This window comes from Sorex araneus, chromosome 5 (assembly GCF_027595985.1).
Source record: "Sorex araneus isolate mSorAra2 chromosome 5, mSorAra2.pri, whole genome shotgun sequence".
NCBI classification, from domain to species: domain Eukaryota; kingdom Metazoa; phylum Chordata; class Mammalia; order Eulipotyphla; family Soricidae; genus Sorex; species Sorex araneus.
The window spans coordinates 116,265,335-116,287,744 of NC_073306.1; the positions used below are offsets into that span (position 1 = coordinate 116,265,335).

The 22,410-nt window shown below is 56.1% G+C and overlaps 2 protein-coding genes across 4 annotated transcripts in view; one reads left to right on the forward strand and one right to left on the reverse strand.

The window, feature by feature from the left end:
• Positions 1-1,553: 1,553 nt before the first annotated feature.
• On the reverse strand, positions 1,554-17,396 carry PLAGL2 (PLAG1 like zinc finger 2). Of its 3 annotated transcripts, XM_055140369.1 has the most exons (3): positions 17,252-17,396; positions 10,995-11,368; positions 1,554-6,517 (listed from the first exon to the last, which is right to left on the reverse strand). In XM_055140369.1, exons 2-3 carry the CDS (start codon positions 11,252-11,254, stop codon positions 5,287-5,289), a joined length of 1,491 nt encoding a protein of 496 aa, XP_054996344.1. In that variant the 5' UTR covers positions 11,255-11,368; positions 17,252-17,396; the 3' UTR covers positions 1,554-5,286. The 3 variants fall into 3 exon arrangements, with proteins under 3 accessions (XP_054996344.1, XP_054996345.1, XP_054996346.1); XM_055140370.1 differs by lacking the exon at positions 10,995-11,368 and having other exon boundaries at positions 17,252-17,391; XM_055140371.1 differs by lacking the exons at positions 10,995-11,368; positions 17,252-17,396 and adding an exon at positions 9,877-10,290.
• A 63-nt stretch (positions 17,397-17,459) lies between these two features.
• Positions 17,460-22,410, forward strand: part of POFUT1 (protein O-fucosyltransferase 1) — a 30,786-nt gene continuing 25,835 nt past the window's right edge. The window contains exons 1-2 of the mRNA XM_004612581.2: positions 17,460-17,712; positions 19,924-20,045. Coding sequence (XP_004612638.1) covers positions 17,556-17,712; positions 19,924-20,045 — 279 coding nt within the window. The 5' untranslated portion in view covers positions 17,460-17,555. The remainder of the gene's footprint in view (positions 17,713-19,923; positions 20,046-22,410) is intronic.

Sequence of the window (22,410 nt, forward strand, 5' to 3'; positions counted from 1 at the left end):
ACAGATAGACTTCAAGGGACCGGAGTGATAGTGCAGTGGGGAGGGCATTTGCCTTGCACGTGGCGGACCTAGGTTCAGTCCCTGGCATCCCATATGGTCCCCCACAAGCACCGCAAGGAGAAATTTCTAAGTGCAGAGGCAGGAGTAACCCCTGAGCATCACCAGGAGTGGCCCCAAAAAGGAAAACAAAAAACCCAAATGGGACCTCGAGTCTCAAGCAGGGTCTGAAGTAGACCCTGTAATGCCCCCCTGACCCTGCACCCACATACATGGGGTCTCCCACCCAAACTCCTGGGGGGGGTCAATGCCCTACACCCTCTACTCAGTGCCACCCCACCCTGAGCATCAGAACCAGTCACGAGGCCTCACAGAGGGCAGAGTGGACCCCCCTGGGGCCAGTGCTAGAGATCTGACCCACGGGGGAACATTGTCAAGCAAATGGAAGGCCAAAGAGATGGTTGAGCCTTTCTTCATACACATAGTAACACTTGTTCATTCCTCCTGGTCCGTGGGCCAGACCAGCGACTAGCTTCGCTGGCTGCAGATCAGAGAAAGGCCGGGTGAATCTGAGGCCTGGGTGGGAAGGACCAAGGCTGCGGCTCAGGCCGGCAGGCCAGGGCTACCGAGGGCGGCCTGGCAGCAGACCTCTCCACCGTCTGTTGGCGCCTACGAGGCAGTGTGGGCACGGCAGGGCCTCACTCTTACCAACTACGGCTCTGGAATGAGCTTCCCTCTCTCGCCCTAACAGCAGCCGGATTTCCTGTGTGACGCCACGCCCCTGCCTTGTCATCACTGGCTGATCATGATCAGCCATGGGGCGGCACAGACACCCATGGACGCTGCGAGGTGCTGCTGGGGCTTCTGTGGAGAGCGGGGCAGGGGTCCACTTCCCCGGGACAGCTGTGTGAGGCCAGGCCCGCAGTGGGGACGGTTCCTTCCCATATTAGCGTCCGGCCACTTTTGTAGAGCCCGAGGACAAAGTCACAGCCCAAGGCAGGCAGAGAGGAGGAGGAGGAGGAGGAACGCTAACCCAACCGAGCTTAACCCAACCGTGCTCAAGGCACTGCATTCACCCCAGATTGCTCCTACTTCTGGCATTTTTTTGAGGTGAAATTTCACGGAGTCCATTTGCAGGGTTTTGGGTTTTTTTTGCATTTTTGGGTCACACCCGGCGTTGCACACGGGTTACTCCTGGCTCATACACTCAGGAATTACTCCTGGCAGTGCTCGGGGGACCATATGGGATGCATATGGGATGAATGGAACCCGGGTTGGCCACGTGCAAGGCAAACGCCCTACCCACTGTGCTACTGCTCCAGTCCCCATTTGCGTTTTCTGACCTTCGTCACCAAGATGACCCGTGAGAGCGAGAATGCCACTTACCTCCAACACATCCCTCTCGAGTCTTCCCTCTCGAAGCAGGGGGCGAATCTTTGCGAGGCTGCGCCCTGCCCTCCCCCGTGGTGCGAGAGAATCCCAGGGCCCAGCCCCTCCCTCCAGCCCTGCCCCAGACAGGCGCACGGCTTCCAAAGACATCATTCAGAAGTTTTTAATAAACAACTTCATTATAAAAACTTTTGAAAATGTAATTCTGTAAAACATTGAAAAATCTACTTTAACAAAGATATGCCCTGTGCATTTTCTAATGGCACTTATACTTTACAATTAAAAACCTTGTTTTATATAAAGCCAAAAAATACTCCAAGAGGTTATTCACTGTGTTTACAAAGTGCTAGAAGGTTTTGTCTTGTATTTTTTTTTTCTCTTTAAATAATCTGGCGTTTCGAAAGAATGGCTCCAAAGCCGCGACCGCTGTGGGGGTCTGAGTGGGGCGGGGGGCGGTGCTTCGGGAGGCCTAGTGCACTGGACGGGCCGGGGCAGGCGGAGGCGGTCTTGTGGGAGGGCAACTTTGCATCCGAAGGGAAGGACCCCCGGGCTGCTCCCCAGCCCCCCCGCGGAGGCACTGGATTATGGGTGGGGGGGGCGCCTCCTCCTGCCAGACCCCTACACACTCTGTCCCTCGCATGCCTCCACTCTCCAGCGGGGCCGGCCGCAGCCAACTTCTTCCACAGCAGGTTCCGAGCTCCAGGAGAGGCCAGGCCGGGGCCCCGAGAGACCGGGGCTGCTCTGGCCAACACCCGCCTAAGGCAAATTTTCTTATTACATAAATATCCTTGTTAAAAAGCAAAATATTGATCCTGTACAATATAAACTGTTAAAAAAAATCGTGCTTAAAAACAGCTCCTAGATAAGAGGGGGAGGGGGGAGGGGTGGAGAAACACTACCTACCAAAAGGGGTGGGGGCGCGGGCTTCAGGGGCTACGCAGGGAAGCTCGGGGCGGGGGGAATTTCAACTTAGGGTAATATCTACGAGCGAAAAAGTAATCACACCTGCGTCCCGGTTTTTCCTAACACAATGCCATTTGTAAAAGGGGGGGACTCAGGGGCGCCTCTCCCTCCCTCTCGCCGGCCTTGCGGGTGGAGGGGCCAGCTCTGGGCAGGGCGGCTCACTGCCCACAGGGGCTGGAGGGGTGCGGGGAAGAGAGGCGACACCCCCTTTCTCCTGGTTCCTGTCTGGTCTCTGCCCACGCGCCTTGGCTCCTGTGGGGGGGGGGGGGTGTGGAAGCCCTGTAGGTCTGCGGCCTCGCCAAGGGCAGCAGGTGGATTTGGTACTGCACGGAGGACAAAGCTATTCTTCTCCTTTGAAAAGTCAGGTCAATAAGCTTTTTTTTTTTTCTTTTTTCTTAAATTTTGGGAAGGGAAGTTTAAGAAAGATCTGGGTAGCTGTGGTCCCCAAAAACAAAAAGAAGAAGAAGAAGAAGAAGAAGACAGATGTGGTTCTGTATCAGCAAGGTTCACAGTGACAGGGAAATTCCTTGTGGGTGGTGAGGGCTCGAGAAAGAGGAGGCAGAGCAAGGAGGGGGAGGCCACGGGGAATGAACGGTGCTGGTGAGGACAGCGCCCGCTGGAAGGCGGCTCTGTCTATCCTGTGTCTGAGTCTCCCAGCACCGCTCACGGGGGAAAGACGTCAAGAACAGGAAAGAGCGGGCCGAGGGGACTCCTCAGAAGTCCTTATCGTTTGTGGCCGGAGCCCCCCTGGCCTCGGTACCGGGGTGGAGGCAGGGGAGGGGCTGCCGGGGGGCCAGCAGAGAGAAACGACAAGGAGAATGGCGGCGACGGGCTCTGCACGGCACCGCACTCACCATCCCCCATGATACGAGTCCCGGTCACATGCACAGCATGCAGGAGGTGGCCGCGTACCGAGGTGGACGCTTCTAAAAACAAACCTTAATTAGTCCCTGGGACTCACTGAAACCAATTTTTAGAAGTAAATCACCTAGTCTGATCATAACCTTTCCAGACATCTGTACATCTGATTCCGTTCTGTTCTAAAGGTAGCCCACGCTACCCTGCCTAAATCGAAACGTGCCGATTCGCTCCACGAGGCTTCTGGTCAAGGCTAGGGAGCTGTGTCTTAAGGCTTTCACCTCAAAGAGTGCTGGCCTCGGCCTTGGCCGAAGCCCGGGTCTCAGACCTGATTAGTTCCTGATGATACCCCAAAGTGATTCCTAGACAAGAGAGGGGGAGGAGGACGGGAGGAGATTGAGGCAGTTCCTTGGTAGTTTGTCCTGAAACCCTAGTGAGAAGCCAGCAGGAGGCTGCAAGAAGGGCCTGCGGCCGCTGGCTACATCTATAGGCGTTAACAGTAGAGAGGTAGAAGTGTGTTTCTGAATCAGAGTGGAGGTGTCTCGAGGGTCCCGCCATGGGGGTCCCTGAGCTGCCTCCTTCCCATGAGTGGGACAAGTGAAGCCCATGCAGAACTGAGATGAAGCAGGAATGGGAGTTCGGCTGGGCAAGGGCCGTGCTGCCGTGTGGCGGAGGCCCCACGAGTCAAAGGGAAGAACCGACCACTGGCGGAAATCTCGGTGGGTACTGATGACAAAACCGAAGGGGAGGAGGGGTCCTGCGCGCCAAGAGGAAGGTGTCATTTCTTCAGTGGGAACAGAGAAGCACAGCGGCCCTGAGTCTATGGGGACCAGCTCATGTGCAGGGGTGAGGAGGGACTGTATAGGTAAGAAACAAAGGTGCGGGGGGAGGTGATGATGTACCCATAGGTTAGGCCCAGTCCTAACTTTCAGAAAAATCCTTCTTCCAACAATCCCACGACTTCCTGGAAAAGGAACAGTTGAGAAAGAGACAAACGAGGTGTTCGCCCCCCCTCCACCCCCCTCTGCTCTCCACCGTCCCAGAACCCGAGTCCCTCCTTCTGGGACTACTGACACAGGCTCATGATGTTCGAGGGGGGGGCCGGGGAGCAGGGGGTCATGGCGTGGGGGTGTCTTGCATCTCTTCCCCTCTCTGGTTCAAAGGGAGGAGAGGGTCGTGACGGACGTGGAGAGCAACAGAACTGCAGACCTGTGAGGAGACGGCTCCAGCGTTCTCGCCAGGCTCCGGCCACCACTGCGGGGAGGCCAGCACAGAGTCACGGAAGATGGCAGAGCGTGAAGCAGTCCAAAGTCAGTTTATTTCCCCACGGGGGAAAAATGTGACCTCAAGTGAAGAGAAGTCAGCGAGACCCGACTCCGCCTTGTAAACAGGGCTCCAGTTAACACCAGGTACCAAGTGGTTCTGGCTGGTGCCAACTGGAATGGACTGGTGGGAATGGATTCACAGTGTTTCAACAATGTTCACTGCAATCATTCTAAGGCTAACAGCTCGGCAAGGGAGGTGAAATGGTGTGTCTGAGGCGACTGTGTAAACGGTACCGTTGCTGGACAACACTGAAAATGGAGGTGCTGGCAGAGAGGGCGGGTGCTGGGGGAGGAGAGACCCCCTCTCCTGTCCACTGACTGCGAGCAGGCAATGGCGCAGCGGCCCGCTGCAGCGTGAGGCGTGTGCAGCGGGGGCCAGGGCAGGCTTCTCGGGCTAGTTCTTGCGAGGTCATCCCGTGAATCCCTCTGTGTCTCCAAGAGGCCTCTGGCTCCTCCGGGGAGAAGGGGTTCTGACGCTTTAGAGAGGGAGGGGGCCAAGAGTGACTCCCATTTCAGACAAAACAAAAAAGGAAAGTAAAAATACCTGAAGTCCTATGGTACGAGATCTCTTCATGGGGTCGGGGCTCAGGGCTCCTCCTGAAATTGATCCTGGAGCCTGAACCGCAAACCAAGTGCTCCAAACAGATGCTGGGCTTTTTCTCTGGGAACCCAGCTCTGAATGTTCAGCTGCCTTCGTGGGGGATGCGGATGGGGTGGGTGCTGAAGTTCCCTGATGAGAGAGGCTCCGGGGGCACTACTGGAATGCCTGGTGGAAACGAGGCAGAGTGGTGGTACTCAGGCCAGATGTGAAGACAGGCGGCAAGGAGTGCAGGGGCCCGAAGCCCAGCGGGGCCCCGGCGCCCGGGGAATCCTGAGGCTGGCCTTGCAGCGTGCTGAGCAGGGGCTGCGCCTCCGCCTGGGAGTAGCCCATAACCAGGCCCCCCGCGGCCCCGGGGGGGTTGCACGGGGGCAGGTTGAGGGGGAGAAAGCCCAGCAGGTGGGAGAAGTCCATGTTAGCAGCGCAGAGGGCCTCGGGCAGGTTGGCGGGGCTCTTGGTGAGCAGTGCTTCGTCGAGGAGAGCTGCCGCGGCCGCCGGCGGAGGGGAGGCGGGCTGGGGCTCGGCGGACGGGAGAGACAGGCTTCCGGGAAGCTCCGCCAGGAAACTATCCACCTCCACTTTGGGCAACTTGTCGGGCAAGTATGAGGTAGATCCGAGCTGGTATTTGGGAGGAAGCTGAGCGGGGGAAGAGAGGGGCGAGGACTCCAGCGGGTAGCTCATGCCCATGGGCAGCGGGTTGTGCACCAGGGAGTGTGGCACGCCCGCACTGGGCATGGGAGGGATGTGGGCACCGTACATGCCCACGGGCAGCATGCTGGGGAAGGCCTTGGTGCCCATCACGTCCCGCGAGGCCATACACAGCACAGGGCTCAGCTCCTCCTTCACGCTGACGGTAGAGCCGCAGCTGAGGAGGCCGAGCATGTCCACGGGCTCCGTCTTGATCTTGAGCAGCTCCTGCGAGTGGCTCTTCTTCACGTGGCGGGTCAGGTGGTCCTTGCGGCCGAACCGCTGGGCACAGTACTGGCACAGGAAGTCCTTCCGGCCCGTGTGCACCACCAGGTGCCGCCGCACGTCCTTCCGCGTGTAGAAGCGCCGGTCACAGTGGTCGCAGGGGTGTTTCTTCTCCTTGACGCCCCCCGCGACCCGGCGCGAGTGGGCCTTCAGGTGCTCGAGCAGGGCCTGGGTGCTCTCGAAGGCCTGCAGACACACCTTGCAGCTGAGGTCGCCGCTGCTGGCCGCGTGCATGGCCAGGTGGCGCCGGTAGCCTAGCTTCGTGTTGTAATTCTTCCCACACTCGGAGCAGTGCAGGGCCTCTTTGTTGGGGTCGTGGGTCTGCAAATGGTTTCGCAGATGGTCCTTGCGGTGGAACATTTTATCACAGTACATGCACTGGTGGGGTTTCTGAGCTGAGTGGGTGGCCATGTGCCTGCACAAGGACGGGGGAAAGAAAGAGAAACGGGTGAGGCCTATCCATTAGACACAAAAATGACAGCAGAGCCACGGAGTCAAATGGATAGGATGTCAACTGATTTCTTTTCTTTTTGGCTCACACTGGCAATGCACAGGGGTTACTCTTGGCTCTGCACTCAGGAATTACTCAGGAGTTACTCCTGGCAGTGCTCAGGGGACCATATGGGATGCTAGGAACTGAACCCCGGTCAGCCCCGTGCAAGGCAAACTCCCTACCTGCTGTACTATCACTCCAGCCCCAACTGAGTTCTACAGATGTCCTTTCCCACGTGAAATCACCTGGTTTGAGGGTGGGGAAAGGCTCTGGGGTCATACCCAGCAGTGCTGGGGGTTATTCCCAACAATGTGCTTTGTGGGGAGGGAGGGTCTCTCCTAGCAGTGCTTGGGGGACCAGGCAGTGGCAGAACCAGGATCAGCTTCATTCAAAGAAAATGCCTTAACCCCCCTGTTCTATCTCTCTAGTTCTGTACCACTATGCCCTGTAGCAGTTATAATCACACACACACACACACACACACAAGAACAATCTAAATGTCCATCAATGGCATCAACAGAGAACTAGTTAGATATATGCTTAAGTCCACAATATAACTCAAATTAAAAAAAAAAGAGACATGGTGATTCACTAATTAAAAAATAAATTAATTAAAAAAAAAGATGGCTACAGAGAACAAGCTTTTAAGATATAACAGAGGAAAGGCGATAAAATGGAACACTGCTAAGTGTAATAATGGAAAACCACATATGTTTGCTGTGTCTAAATATTTCTGGAAAGGTTATACACAAAAACAAGTTGTGGGGGGGCGGGAGAGATGTACAGGGGGCCGGGTGCTTGCTCTGCATGCGACTGACCCGGATATGATCCGCCGTCCCCATGTGGTCCCAGAGCCCCACCAGGAGTGATCCCTGAACACAGGCCAGGAGGAAGCTATGAGCACCGCCACTGCCGGGTGTGGCTCCCCAAAAAACAAACCAAAAAAAATATTCTACTTACAGTAAAAAGAAATGGCCAGTTTATGGGTGGTATAATGAAGAATCGTTGTATATCTTTTGGCACCTTTAAAATTTTGAATATATACATGCTTCCTTTGCTTCTTGTTTTTGGGTCATACTTGGCAGTGCTCTAGGGCTACTCCTGGCACTCTGCTCAGCGGTCACTCCCAGCAGTGGCCAGGGAGTGCGATGGACGCCGAGGCCCCCAGATCCAAAGCGTGTATTCCAGTTCTTTGCGCTATCTCCCCAACCCTGTGTTTTCTTTCCTTTCTGGTGGGATGAGAAGGACTCTGGAGCTAAACTTGAGGAGCTCTGGGACTACTCCTGGCAATGCTCAGGGGACCATGTCGTGCTGGGGGCTGAGCCTCGGCCTCCCACACGCCAAGCGAGCACTCAGCCCTCTGAGCGCTCCCTGATTCGCCCTCTCAAATGTTATGTGAGAAATTTTAATGACACAATAAAGGGAAAGTAGAATATATCTAAACTTCTTGATCTGGAACAATTTCAAAAGAGGAGACCCAGGAGTCGGGCTGACCGCTCAAAGGGCTGGAGTGTCCCCCCTGCATGCGGAGGCAGAGTCTGACTACCATCACAAAGGGCCCTTCAGCACCGCCCGGTGTCCTACTGTCCTACTAGTGGCTCCAGGCACAGTTGGGCCTGAGCACTGGCAGAGAAGGTCAGTGTCACTGCAGTGGCCTCTGGGCCTCCTGAGAACTACTTGGGGGGAAAAGAAAAGGCAGAAAAACTGTTTTTTTAGAGATGCTCAGGACTGAGTTAGCCTAGCATGCATGAAGGCCAGAGTACAATCTCTGGCACAGGTACGCCCTCCCCCTGCCCTCCACCGTGGCTCTGCTGGGCGCAGGCCTAAGTGGTCTCACCAGTCCTGAGCACAAAACTGGTCCTATACCACCTTAACCAAACATCTCTGGGAGTACCTCCAGGACCAGGAAGCACCACTGGGATATACCAGCGGTCTTATAAAAAAAATTTTAAAGGAAACTTAATATAGCACGTATCCTATAATACCTTTTGGGAATAAAAAGGGTGGGAATATACAGAGCCAGAAAGACGGTACAGTGGGTAGGGGGCTTGCTTTATAAGCAGTCAACTTGGGTTTGATTCCCCGATACCCTAAATGGTCCCTCACGCTCTGCCAGGAGTGCTCCCTGAGCACAGAACCAGGAATAAGTCCTGAGCACAACCAGTGTGTCTTCCCCCTGCTCCCCATCCCCACAAAAAGGGAGTGGGAATACATATTTGAATGTTTCAGCAAGGGAGGCCAGAACAGGCTCAGTGGTAGAATGAATGCCTTGCTTAGGAAGGACTGGATTTGATCCTTGACTGCACATGGGCGAGCGAGAGCGTGCGCATACACACACACACACAGAGACACACACACACAGACACACACACACACACATACACACACACACGCTGAAGCACTGTCAGGAAGAGTGAGGAAGAGGAAGGGAGGGGAGGGGTGAGGGGAAGGGAGGGGGAGAGGGGAGGGCAGGGGTGAGGGGAAGGGAAGAAAAAAAAAAAGGATCCACTAAGAAATGACCCTCCCTTCTGAGGAGGAGAATGGCTTCAATATGAGGACAATTAATTTGGCCTATTTGTACTGTATAACCAGAAACATTTAAAATGTTTTCTACATTCCTTGGTTCCCCTCCTCTCCGTTGGCTGGAAAGCAGCCTGGAGTCCGGGAATTGCAATCCAGAGCTCATTAGTGCTTTCACTGTCAACCCAGCCAGGCTGCAAGGGCGGCCCTTTAGCAGGCCGTGCGTGAGCTGTCATTAAGAGCTCAGCAGTAAAAGGTGCAATGCAGGCTGAATGCCCACAGCACCAGCCAGGGCAGAGGCTGAATTTAAACACAGCCCTTCCGGAGACCTGGGCTCACCTAGACATGCCATGCGCTCTCCTCGAGGGCGCTTAGCGGCCTCTCCACGTGGAGAGCAGCCATTCCCCCCGGCTCCGGGGCCTGCGAGGACAGACCTGGCGTGGGAATGCCAGAGAGGGGTGTGCTGAGCGGCCCATCAGTCTCTTATTCTGTAGGTAAGAAAACTGAGGACCACGGGGGTGTTAGTAATTTGCCTGAGATCAAGGTGGCCCTCGGGAGTCAGGAATCCTGCCTCATGGACAGACCCTTTCCTACAGCGACACTCACATGGTCACTAATAAAGTCAAAAGGGACAGCAAACTGGAGTCCAGCAGAAGCACAAAAGCACAAAGACAGGGCCAGAGCCGGCCCAGCAGGTAACGCGATCTTTCCCTTAAGGTACTTGATCAGACACAACCCTGGCACTGACTGACAAGAGTTACCCGAAACCGCAGAAAGCCAGAGAGACAACGGGGGACTATGAGCTGTTTGCTACTCAGGAAGCCAGTTAACTCCGATGGCCAGCATCCCCACTTCTGGGTCCTTACTCCGTCACACTTAGTATCTGTGGCAGGTATGTACAGGGGCTCAGTCAATCCTGGATGGAGAGAGGCGGATACATGCCTGTGCATCAGCAGTCTAGCTCATTTACAGACAGCAAGCTCACGGTTACTCTACTGGAAAGGTAAGGATAAAACAGAATCTGCTCCTAACCCCCTGAGCTTATTTATTTTGGTTTTGGGGTCACATGAATAGCCCCTGAACATCCATGTTCAGGGGACCATGGGATGAGGCTGGGGTGCACCTTCCAAATGCAAAGCACACACTTTCGCCTGTTGCGCACTCTCTCCGGCCCTCCTCTGCCTGCTAATGTCCAAAGATTAGTTTCGAACATCTGACTGAGTCTCACCATTACCTGAGTCTCACTATTACCTCACTACTGCTCCCACCACTTACGGGTGGGGCAAGTAATACTGAAAAAATGTATTCAGTCTAGTTTGTTCCTGGCAGTGTAACACACACCCAGGTTCTAGTTTCTGAATACAAAACAGCTCAGGGGCTGAGGAAACAGTACAGGGCTGACTTGCATGCAGCTACCCTGCCCTTGATCCCCAGCACCACATGGCTCCAAGTGTCACCAGGAGTGGGGAGGCCTGAGGGGATTCAGAATCCAGTGCCTCAGGAGCACTGCATCCTGGGGCCCAAAAATGGAACCACTGAGCAGCTTGGAGGAGCATCTCCAGAAGTGACCCCCGGAGTTTGGCCTGGAGTTTGGGAGACACACACGGAGACACACACACACACACACACACACACACACACACACACACACACACACACACACACACACACACACACACACACACACACACACACACACACACACACACACACACACACACTTCTTTTAGTGAATAAAAAATACTAAGTAATCTCCTGTGGCTGGTGTTCAGAGTCCATTTACGGGACAAATTAACCTGCTTTTTATGCCACTGATGAAGCCCAGAGCTCAATGGGGTCTTGGGAACCTTGGACAGGAAGAGGTACAATGCTCACCTACCTATACAGCTTGTACTTGGAGGCAAAAGCCTTGCCACAGTGCAGCTGAGGGCAGCTATATGGTCTCTGCTCTGGATGGGGGAGGCTGTGAGGTCTCAGCTTCTCCCCGTTTGAAAAAGATGTCCCCGAGATTTCACATTGGCACTTCACTTGACTCTCCACCTCCCGGCCCCGAGGCCTGGGAACTAATTTCCAGCCCACTTCTTCCTCCTGCTTTGCATCTTGAATCCAGGGGGGGACGCTGGTGAAAAATGTGGTCATGGCAAGGCTAACGGCGCAGGGCCATGTCACTCAGGAAGCCTCCCCATTAGCTCCGCGTGGGTTCTCTGCTCTGTCACAGCCTCCGACACAGCCTTCAGAAAACAATCTCTTCACCTGAAACAGCAGAATACCCGGGGTTAGGGCCTGACACCACTGAGACAGGAGCGCCGGAGGCAGTTGGGGGCCCGCTGAACCCCAGCCCTCCACCCAGAAGTCATACAACATGCAGCCAACTGGCTGCCCTCTGAGCAGCTCACTTATGAAAGGGGCCCCAGAAACTATCTCTTAAGTATATTTGAGGATCAAATTGCCGTAATCATATAAGAACTCCACCGCTAGTAAATGCTTAGTGGTAACTAATATTACCAGTACCACCCAGTCTAACAAGAAACAAGCTCATCTGACGAAGTTCAAGCCCCCAACCCCAAACTTTCTCTTCTGATTCACTTCTACATCACGTCTTTGGGGTTAGGGGGGGTGGGCACACCCCGAGATGCTCGGGGGACCATAAGGGATGCTGGGAATCAAATCCGGGTCAGCCGTGTGCAAGGCAAACGCCCTACCCACTGTGCTCTCTCGGGCCCCCACGCCCTCCTTCCCACTAAGCCTACAGCCTGCAGCTCCTCCTTGACCCTTTCTCTCCCTCACCCACTACTTCCCACAATTCTCCTCCTCAGAGAGGTGCTAGGAGCAATAAAATGTCCAAAAGGCTACAGATGAGAGGAAAACGCTTTTTTTGGCCACACGGGGCGGTGCTCGGGGCTTACTCCTGGCTCTGCACTCCGGGATCACTCCTGACAGGGCTCAGGGGCCCATATGGAGTGCAGGATATCAAAACCGGTCACGTGTAAGGCAAGCACCCTACCACCTACTCACCCACTCTCCTGCCCCCCAAAGAAAAGACTTTTAAGGAAACAGGACGCCCTGCAAAGTCACCCTTGGATCAGCTCTATTTCTCAGCAACACTTTCCCCTTGAGAATACCTGGTGGCACCCCAACCTCCACTAGTTCTTTTGGTCCAGAGACACAGGCTGTGCTGCTCTGGCAAAACCTCCCCAACACCACAAACTGCTGCATGGCCTGCTAGAGACCTTCCTAGTATAAATGTATCTCCCGGTTCGGAGCAGGTGACATGCCTGCTTTAGAACTGAGTCTCCTTCAGACTCACAACGCCCTGAGAGCTCGGATTATTTCTCTTTCATCTCCACACACTTTTCGTGTAGAAAAGGAATCTTGACTTTCTTTTTTTTTTTTTTTTTTTTTTGCTTTTAGGGTCACACCCAGCGATGCTCAGGGATTACTCCTGGCTTTGCACTCAGGAATTACTCCTGGCGGTGCTTGGGGGACCATATGGGATGCCGGGGATCGAACCCGGGTCGGCCGTGTGCAAGGCAAACGCCCTACCCGCTGTGCTATCGCTCCGGCCCCTTGACTTTCTTTTAATCACTGAATAATAAGTTGATCCTCAGAGTCTTAACTCCTACTCTGGAAATTCTGGTTCAAACCAGGCTTATAAGCCCTTCTAAAATGAAGAGCCAAAATCTTAATTCCTGAACCCTTCTCTTGTGGGGAGGAGAAGGATGCACATGAGCAAAGTGACGCAGTTTCTTTCCCTCTATTAATTCAGAGCAAGAGAATTTGGGAATTACCATCCTCACCTTCAAAGGAGAGATCACTCTCAGTCCCAGGCTCATCAGAAGGTGCCAGCCACAAGGCAACTTGCTACAACAGCAGGTGACCCCTCGAAGAGGTCATGCCCAAACCCGGTTATCCTCATGGCCAGATTGTCCACGTGAAGGGAACAGAAGCGGTGCCTGGGGATTGTCCAGGAGGATCTGGGGAGGGCGCCAACCATACACACTGCGGGCCACGGAACGCTTGCTCAGCTCATTAGCACCCACTGCGGCCAGTGACTATTCACCCAACAGACTGCCCGGAACAAGAGGAGGGGATCAGCGGGTTCATGCCCCAGAGAGCCCTGCTCGTCACTACCAGGAGTACGTCCTGTGCAGGAACCGGTCCGAGTGCTGAAGAAACAGGGCCATGTAAGAAGATCAACATTTCCCCATCACGAGTGGAGATTTGCCTAGAAAGTTCTGCACAAAGGTAGCTGCGCTGTGCATGAGTCACACGCGAGGGAGGGGTAGGCAGCACACAAACTAGTCCCACTTGAGCCTTCACATCATCATGGCCTATTTGCCTGTTGCACTACAAACCTCAAAGGCTTCTGCTGGCTGGCTTTCATTGTTTGAGTCCCCTCCTCCTTCATCAGGGTGGAATTACCTGTTTCTAATACCAGTGATTACAATACACCTTGGAACGGGGCAGAGGACAAGCATGGCGTTTGAAGAGGCAAACTAAACAGTGTGGAGGGAATTTCCTCACCCAGCATCTCGCCCCTCAGCCTCTGGGAAGCTGGAAGTGACGGCCAGAGGGAAGCCAGCCACATCAGTCTGGCTGGTGTGGGGGGGAGCTGAGCCCTGGAAATTCCGCACAAACTCAGAAAGAGAACAGTACATCCCCCACCTCCCACACGTCCACCTCATCTGCTCTCCCGAACAAGCACAAACAAGAAACAGCAGCTGAGCGCGCTTCGACTGAAAGGGTGAGTAATGGGCTTCTAGGAAAGAGGCTGGCGGTGGCTCAGAGGGGCTCACGCGCTGACACTGATACAACCAAGGAGGAAGGTTCCCGCCACGTGCTTGCCTCGATCTGCATTTAATGGGGCTATGGCTTTATAAAGAAAACCACCAGCACCCTGATCCTACTCCCCCACCCCCACCCCCCCTCCACCCCCCACCCCCTCCCTCGGCTATTAAAAAGGCCCAGTGGAAGTCCTTACCCAGTCACCAGACAGGTCTGCTGCTAGCCACAACTGTCAGTGTCTCCTTAAGAGCCTCTTTTTGGAAACCTAGTTTGCCTCCCTCCGGTCTCTGGTCTCTGCAAACTGCTCTGCCGCGGAGAGCCCCCTGGGCCCACACCCTCAGAGGGCCTATTCCTTCAGGATTCTTCCTGAGCCAAACTGGGAACTTCGCTCTCAAAGCTGTTCTGCTGGTCTCCTGCTCTCCCCTGAACTATAGGGAAGCTGACAGAACCTGTTCCCATAAAACAAACACAATCAATCCCTCCCAGTTACTGATATAACTACGTTTTCTGCCTGCGATTCCGTCTGGGGCCTGGTCTGAAGAGGCAGCATGGAAAGAACCTTGGACCTGCTATCAGAAGAGCTGCCTCTCACTGGCCCTGAAACCAGGGGCAGGTTACTTTGCTCCACCTCAGTTTCCTCAATTTCCAAAGCAGGAATTTATTGTCCGTACCTAGGTAAGGTTCGCGTGGAGGACAGGTGAAACAATGCCCTTGAAAAATCAGACACAGGAGCGATAGTGCAGCGGGGAGGGCGTTTCCCTCGCACATGGCCGGCCTGGGTTCAATCCCTGGCATCCCATAGGGTCCCTCGAGCACCATCAGGAGGGATTCCTGAGTGCAGAGTCAGGAGTAACTCCCAAGCATTGCTGGGTGTGACCCAAAAAGCAAAACCACTAACAAATATATAAACTTGGGGAATATTACCATTAAAAAAAAAAGAAAAGAAAAAAATTAGACACAGACACATGCTGAGAACACGCGGGGCCACTGTGGAGGCATCAGAGGGCCTGCCGCTGGCACTCAGGGCGGGAGGAGTACTTCTCCCCCCAATCTTGAATGCTTCTTCTCAGGCCTCAGAGCTTCCTTCCCTTCCCAGCATCTCCCCCCAAGACAGTCTTCCCCTTTTCCCTCGAGGCTCTCCTCCACACAGGCCCCCCTTCCTTCACCTCCTGTGGTCCCTAAGAACTTCGGGGGCAGGATGTCCACACTAGAATCCACTTCTACGGAGGCTTCCCGCACCAGATCCCAACCCCGCTGGGAACTCTGGCCGGCCCTCTGGGGAAGCTGAATCAGAGACAAACTGCTCCCAGTTGCCGGCCCTTTGTTGTATGTCATGATGCCTGCTGCCCTCTGATGAAACTATAGTTTTTATGGTGTTACATCATCTCTATAGAAACTTCGTTCTTTCTCCATTATTAGCCTGTTTCCTCATGGCTAAAGCTAAAAATACTTACCTCACAGACTTGTTGTAAGGATTATTTTAGTCAGGTATGCAAAGGGCTCAACATAGGGCTGGGTGAGCTGTAAGTCCTCAACAAAAGGCAGCTATTATCTTTGCCTTTGTATCGAGTTGCACGTTCCCACCTTCAGCCACCACACTTGAATTCTCCCAATCCCACCCCCCCCACCACCAACAACAACAACCCAAACTGCCAAGAGATCAAGCCCCCTGCAGCACGGAAAGGGTTAATCCCAGAGTTCTTTAACTAAAGAGACCCACAGAGGATTAACAGCTCCACTCCGTGACTACCCTAAAATAGCTTTTATCCCCTCCTGCCCGAGAGCTACTTGGGGATCTGAAGAACTCAATTCAACACCTGCCGAGGAGGAAACACACCCAGGAAAGTTCCTTGGGGTGGACAGACTCTTCCCTTAAGCGGAACCCAAAATAGCAACTGGGAAATTATAAATAGACTTGGAGGAGAGAGAAACCAGGTCCTGACCTGGGCACCAGCTACAAATCGGAAAGACGCTGTGTGGCCAGCCAAAGGAGAGCCGGGGAGTGTGAGAACTGACTCCCCAACCCTCTCCCTCCCTCTCCGGCGCTCTCTCTCTCACTCTCTCTCTCTCTCTCTCTCTCTCTCTCTCTCTCTCTCTCACACACACACACACACACATGCACGCGCGCGCACACACACCCAGAGTGGTGGGAGAATTAAATTACAGGGAGGCTGGAGAGTCTCAATGACTTGCATCATTCCAGGAGACATCAAACAGGATTAGCAGGGGCTGGGCTGCCTGCTGGCGGCGGCGCCTCTGTCAGTGGATGGCCGCGCTGCCGTCCCTTTGATTCCCGCCTGCCTCGGGTCCCCCTGCCTCCCTCTCGCAAGGCTGCCCTGAGCAAATGGCCGCAGTTCACACTGCAGCCCCATTTCCACCGAGTGGAAACCTGATGAGACCCGATACCTGGTCCCCCACCCCCACCCACCCCACTGTTGGGGGGGAAGGGAGGGAGGGGAGGGGGCCCACACGGGGGGGGGGGGGGGTAGCCCGGGGAAAGGTTTGGAAACCAAGGCTAGGCTCCATCAGGTCCTGGCTGACAGGTGGAAAAACACACGGTCAGGAGCCAGGCCCGCAGCAGGTGAAAGCACCCGCTCCAAGCACCACTTGTGCCCCCCCAATCCTCCCGGAGGCGTGCTGGGGGCCCTCTGCCGACCCATACACGGGCTGGGGGCGAGATGGAAGTGGGCCAGGGTGGCGGGTAAGGTCGAGAATTCAGGGCCAGGTGGAGGGGGGTGGGGGGAAGCTCTAGGCTGGAAGGGTCTGGATGGCAGAGACCACGGAGCCAACGACCTGGGTCTCCAGGGACCCCTCACCCCAGATAAATGGGTGGGGGGCAGTTACGAGGGGGCCGGAGAGTCACTCCACGGGGGCTACCTGGCGGTGCCTGCGATCGCGAAGTTTTATTGGGGGGGCAACTAGAGATCGGGCTGACTCGGGCGCCCCGGAACCGGGCGCTCGAGAGAAGTCTCCGAAGAGGGGGCACGGTCCCGGGGAGCGTGGGCGGGGGTCCGAGGACCGCGACGGGGGCTCAGTGGACGCGGGGAGGCGTGTCTCCGCGCGGGAGCAGGTGCAGCTCCGCGGAGTCCCCCAGCTCCGGCTCCCGGGGCCGGCCGCCACGCGTTCCGGGGGTCTCCGAGGCGCCCGGGGCCGGGGCCGGGGGTCGCGGGAGCGCGGCCCCCCGGATCCGGGCGCGGGGTCGGCCCCGGGCCTAGCCGGGCCTGGGCTGACGCCGTGGGAGCCCCGGGTGGGGGGTGTGGGCGGCCGCGCCGAGGGGCCCGCGCCGAGGGGCCCGCGAGACGGCCTCCCGCCCCGCTCCCCGCCGCCCCCGGGGCCCAGGCCGGCACTCACCACGCTCGGGGCCCCGCGCTGCGGGCCGGGCCGCGCTCGGGCTCCGCCAGGCCCGCTCAGGCCCCGGTAGTGGCGGCGGTCGGGCCATTGTGCGGTGCATTGTGGGAGTCGCGCGAGCGGGCGCTCGGGCAGGGAGGGGGCGGTGCCGCGGGCTCTCGATGGTCCCGCCCGCCCGCCGCCTAGAGCGGCCGGGGCGGCGCGCGGGCGGCGCGCGGGGGCCGCCGGGAGCGGGGCGGGCGCTTGCGCCGCCTCCCCCGCCTCCGCGCCTCTCGGAGCAGCGCGCGCCCCAGCCCCGGAGCCGACTATGGGCGCCGCCGCGTGGGCATCGCCGCCCCTGCCGCCGCGTGTGTCTCTCCCGCTGTTGCTGTTGCTCCTGCTGCTGCTGATGCCGCCGCCGCTCCCGGGGCTTCCCGCGGGCTCCTGGGACCCGGCCGGTTACCTGCTCTACTGCCCATGCATGGGTAAGGCCTCCCGAGCCCCCTGCTCAGACGGGGAAACTGAGGCCCAGAGACACGCAGGCTCTTGGAGGGGCAGGAGAGAGAGCGAGACCCCGCGTGGGATCGGCCCTCGCTGGCCAGGTTACTGACGAGCTGAGCTCATGTCCAGCACGTGAGAGACTCCGGGCTCGAGTCCCGCCCGCGTCGGTGGCATTAGTGGACTTGCCACCGCTTACCCCAGCCCCTGCGCCCGGAGCGTCTTTCACTCATTCAGCAAATCACATCGAGGACACCTGGGTCCGGCCCTGTCCCCTGCTCGGGGCCACGGCGGGAGAGGACAGAAAACTCCGTGCCCTTAGTAGAACTTCTTCCCTTGAAGAAGGCAGACCATAAGAGAGAAACATTGAAGAAGAAGGGGGGGAGAAGTCAATACATAGTAACTTAGAAGCAGATGGGGGCGGTGGGGAAATAAAGTCTGTGTGGAGAGTGTTTGGGCGGGCCGCGGAGCGGTCTCCAGGGCTGGGCGGTCATCACTAAAAGTCATTCTGAAATTCCTCCAGATTCCCTGACCATCATCGCTTGGCTCTTCTTCACGCATCCTCTCCATCTCTCCCGGCTCCCCAGATAATCCGCCCGCAGCCACATGTCCTCCTCTTTGTTCTTGCTGCATACTCAGGTCCTGCTGGTTTTGTCATTTTCCCTTTCTTCATCCTCTTCCCCCAGACCAGCTCCTTATCAGTGTCACCAAGAAGTTCTTCCTGGCCTCGTCCCAGTTAATCTTGTTTCTCCATTACTAAACTGATCTCCTATCTCTCTTCAAACGATTGAAACTTAACCACTGTATTTGTTTGCAATATCATCCTAGTTGCAATATCATCCTAGAGGACCAAGACCAGACCTGTCCTCTTTTGTTTTGTGTTTGGGGGCCACATTTGGTAGTGATCAGGGGACCATGTGATGCCAGGACTCAAACCCGGGGCTCCTGCGTGCAAACCGTGCACTCCAGCCCTCTGAGCCATCTCCCTTCACAGAGCTTGTCCTTCCCTCCTGGATCCCAGCCTGAAGCCGCAAGTGTGGTGCAGGGTGGCCTCTCAGTAGTATTTGTGAATGGAATGTATGCATGCCATGCTAGGACTAACACAAAGAATCAGTCCTGGGGCATTCACAGGTTGAGGAAACAGCCAGGCCTAGCTTGGGAAATGGGGAAGGGCTCTGAGGAAAAGGATAAACCATGAGGAACACAAATCCACGGTGGGAGACGTAAGGCAGGTGGACCGAGCACGACGGGGTTAGTGGAGGAGTAGTGGAATAAGGTGATGCCCCCGCGCTCTAATGAGTGAAAGATGGAGATGGAAGATCATGTCCAGCTGCAGGAAGAGCAAGAGTGAAGGCTGGGGAAGAGATGGAAAGGATAGACCGGGGTGTCTTTAACCTTCTCCTCCTGTGACCCCTTTGCACCTGGGAAATGCAGCAGGGGTGAATGTTGTTGGAATCACCTCCAGTTCATGATGCAGTTGCTTTCGAATGCATGTTTGGTCCTTGTGCCTTCAGAAGCCTTTTACTATTGCCAAGTTTCCCAAGAGTTCCCACTTTCCATTCTTGGACCCCAGGTGGGGCTGTGGCTGGCCCTTTAAGAATTAGAGCCAGAGAGGGGCTAGAGCGATAGCACAGCAGGTAGGGCGTTTGCCTTGCACAGGGGCCTACCCAGGGTTCGGCCTACCCAGGGTTCGAATCCCAGCATCCCATATGGTCCCCTGAGCACCACCAAGGGTAATTCCTGAGTGAAGAGCCAGGAGTAACCCCTGTGCATCGCCGGGTGTGACCCAAAAACCAAAAATAAATAAATAAATAATTAGAGCCAGAGAGACAGAACAGTGGGTATCGTGCCTGCCTTGCACTGTGGCTGACTGAGGTTTGATCCCTAGTACTGCATATAGTGCCCCAAGCCCCACCAGGAGTGATCGCTGAGCACAGAGCCAGGAGTAAGCCATGAATGATGATGAGTGTGACCCTCCCCCCACCTCCAAAAATGAAAAAATAAAAGTTAAGTTATAGAGCATGGGGAAGCTACGAGGAATATGGAGTAATGAAGGCAGATGGAACAGAGTCTCGGCCATTAGCCTTCAGACCCAGGGGTTCAGCTGATGCCCTGCTGCTTCCCGGTCCCCCTGCCCACAGCTCTGGGTCCTTTCTGAGTTCGAGTGTCCCAGGTCTCACTTGCAATGTACCACCCAGGGCGCTTCGGGAACCAGGCTGATCACTTCTTGGGCTCCCTGGCATTTGCAAAGCTGCTGAATCGCACCCTGGCTGTGCCTCCTTGGATTGAGTATCAGCACCACAAGCCTCCATTCACCAACGTAAGTACCTCCCGCTGGCCTCATCTCTGCCCCGCGCCCTCCATCCTGCTGCCTCTTTCGGACTCCCAGGCCTTCCCTGGGCCTCCCACGCCATCCTTCTGATCTTACACTGGCACCCCCCTCTGCACGCTCCCTCCCATCTTCCCCGGAATGATCACGACTCTCCTGGGTCCGGGATACTGTCTGCCAGGTATTGCCTTCACCCCGGCAGGACTGGCTCTTTCCTCCTCCTCATGCCTTGGAAGGACACTGGGGTTTCAGCGAGGTCAGGCGACTTGCCCCCGCGCTCATCACTTGTGTCTGGAAACCATGCCCAGGTCTGTGTGATTCCAGAGCCTGTGACCCGAGCTGACGCCTCTATTTCCAACCCTGCCTGGTCTTCCCCTCTGTGCATTCCCACAGTTAAGGGTGATTGGTGCGATCATCCACTTTGGGCTTTTGTTCCCCCCCCTTCCTTGTTGCAGAGACCAGGTCGGGGGGAGTTACACACCCCTGACTGGGGTTCTCATTTGCTTGTGGCTCTTGCAAGGGGTCGTGCACTTTCGTTGCAGTGTTTGCCAGCCTGCGCGGGAGGGGTCACGGTCCTGCCCTCGGTGCTCGCAGTGCTTGTCAGGAGTCGAACACACTTGAGTTGTGGTGCTGGCACCGGTCTGCTGCGGTGGCTGGAGATCACAGGCTTGTTGCAGCATCGGGGGGTCCCCAAGTCGCAGAGCCTCTGCACCCGGCTCTGTGTGTCAGCAATGAGGAGCAAACTCAGGCCACGAGGCTTGCCAGGCTGGCACTGGTTGCCACTGGGCCATCTCCCATCTCTGGGGCCCCTGCTATCACTGTTTCCCCTCCCCACCCCTTCCCTCCTCTCCACTTTCACTCTCCTCCCCTGTTTTCCCTCCTCCCTTCCCCCTCCCGCCCTTCTGCTTCCCTCCTCCCCCTCCCCTTTACTCCCCTTCCCTTTCCCCCTCCCCTTCACTCCCTTCCCATTTTCTCTCCTCTCCTCCCCCTCTCTTTCATCCCCTCCTCTTCCCCCTCCCCTTCCCCTTCCTTTTTCCCACTATTGATGTTTGCATGCAAGTGCAATGGTCAGCTCTCAGTTGCGCTCTCTCTCTCTCTCTCTCTCTCTCTCTCCCTCCCTCACGCGCACACACACACACACACACACACACACACACACACACACACGGTTGTGGTATTTGCACATTTAGTTGTGTTCCCCAAGATTCAGATTCTTGTAGCTGTGAACGCACGCATGCTCCCCGGCACTGGCAGTCCTTTGGTCGTGCTTGCTCACACGCTGCTGTGCTTGCCAGGGGTCTCTGCAGTGTGCACACACCTGCTTCCTGGGCTCTCTCTCGTGGTGGCTGTGCTTGCACGTCTGTCTGCAGTGGCCACGCTCAGGCTCGCACACACCTGGCTGGGGTGCAGCTGGAAGTTGCTCGCAGCGCCGGGATGCCGGCAGCAGTGCCCAGCACACTTAGTGGAGCGGGGGTGGGACTCAAGGCCTCACGCTCAGCGAGAGTCTTGGCCACTGAGCCTGCTCCTCGACCCGCTCTCCCCATCATCAGGCGTTTTTGTTCTTGAACCATATCTGGCAGTGCTCAGGGCTTACCCCTGGCTCTCTGCTCAGGGGTCACCCCTGGTGGGGCTCAGGGGACGTTATGCAGTGCCCAGGATCAAACCCATGCCGGCCACATGCAGGGCAGATGCTCTGTCCTTTGTACTATCTCCCCAGCCCCTTGTAATCAGTTTTGGAGGAGGACCTGAAGCTCAGCCGAGTTAATAGGGTACCCAAAGCCACAGGCCCAGGTGATCTGGCTCCAGTGTCACCTGTCAGTCACTTCGTCAAGGGACTCTTGGCTCAGCGTCTGCCAGCTCCTTGCTTGCTCTTTGTGTTTCTCATTGGTCCTGTGTGTGTCGTTTGCTGTTTTGCTTGTTTCATTCCATTTTTTTTCTTTGCTTGTTGTTTTTTGTTGTTGTTTTGTTTTTGCATTTTGGGTCATACCTGGCGATGCTCAGGGGTTACTCCTGGCTGTACACTCAGGAATTACTCCTGGCGGTGCTGGGGGACCATATGGGATGTCAGGATCAAACCTGGGCCGGGAGCGTGCAAGGCAAATGCCCTTCCCGCTGTACTATCACTCCGGCCCTGTTTTGCTTGTCTTGTTCCATTTTGTGGCCACACCTGGTGGTGCTCTGGGGCTCCTCCCAGCATGGTGCTCAGGGGTCACTCCTGGTGATGCTCTGGGGATCATGTGGCAATGGAGTCAGGGCCTCTCACAGGCAAAGCCTGCACTCCAGTCCTTTGAGCTGTCTGCCTGGCCCCATCTTTGTTTACTCTAAGTGTAACAGGAGACCCGATAGAAGGAACAGA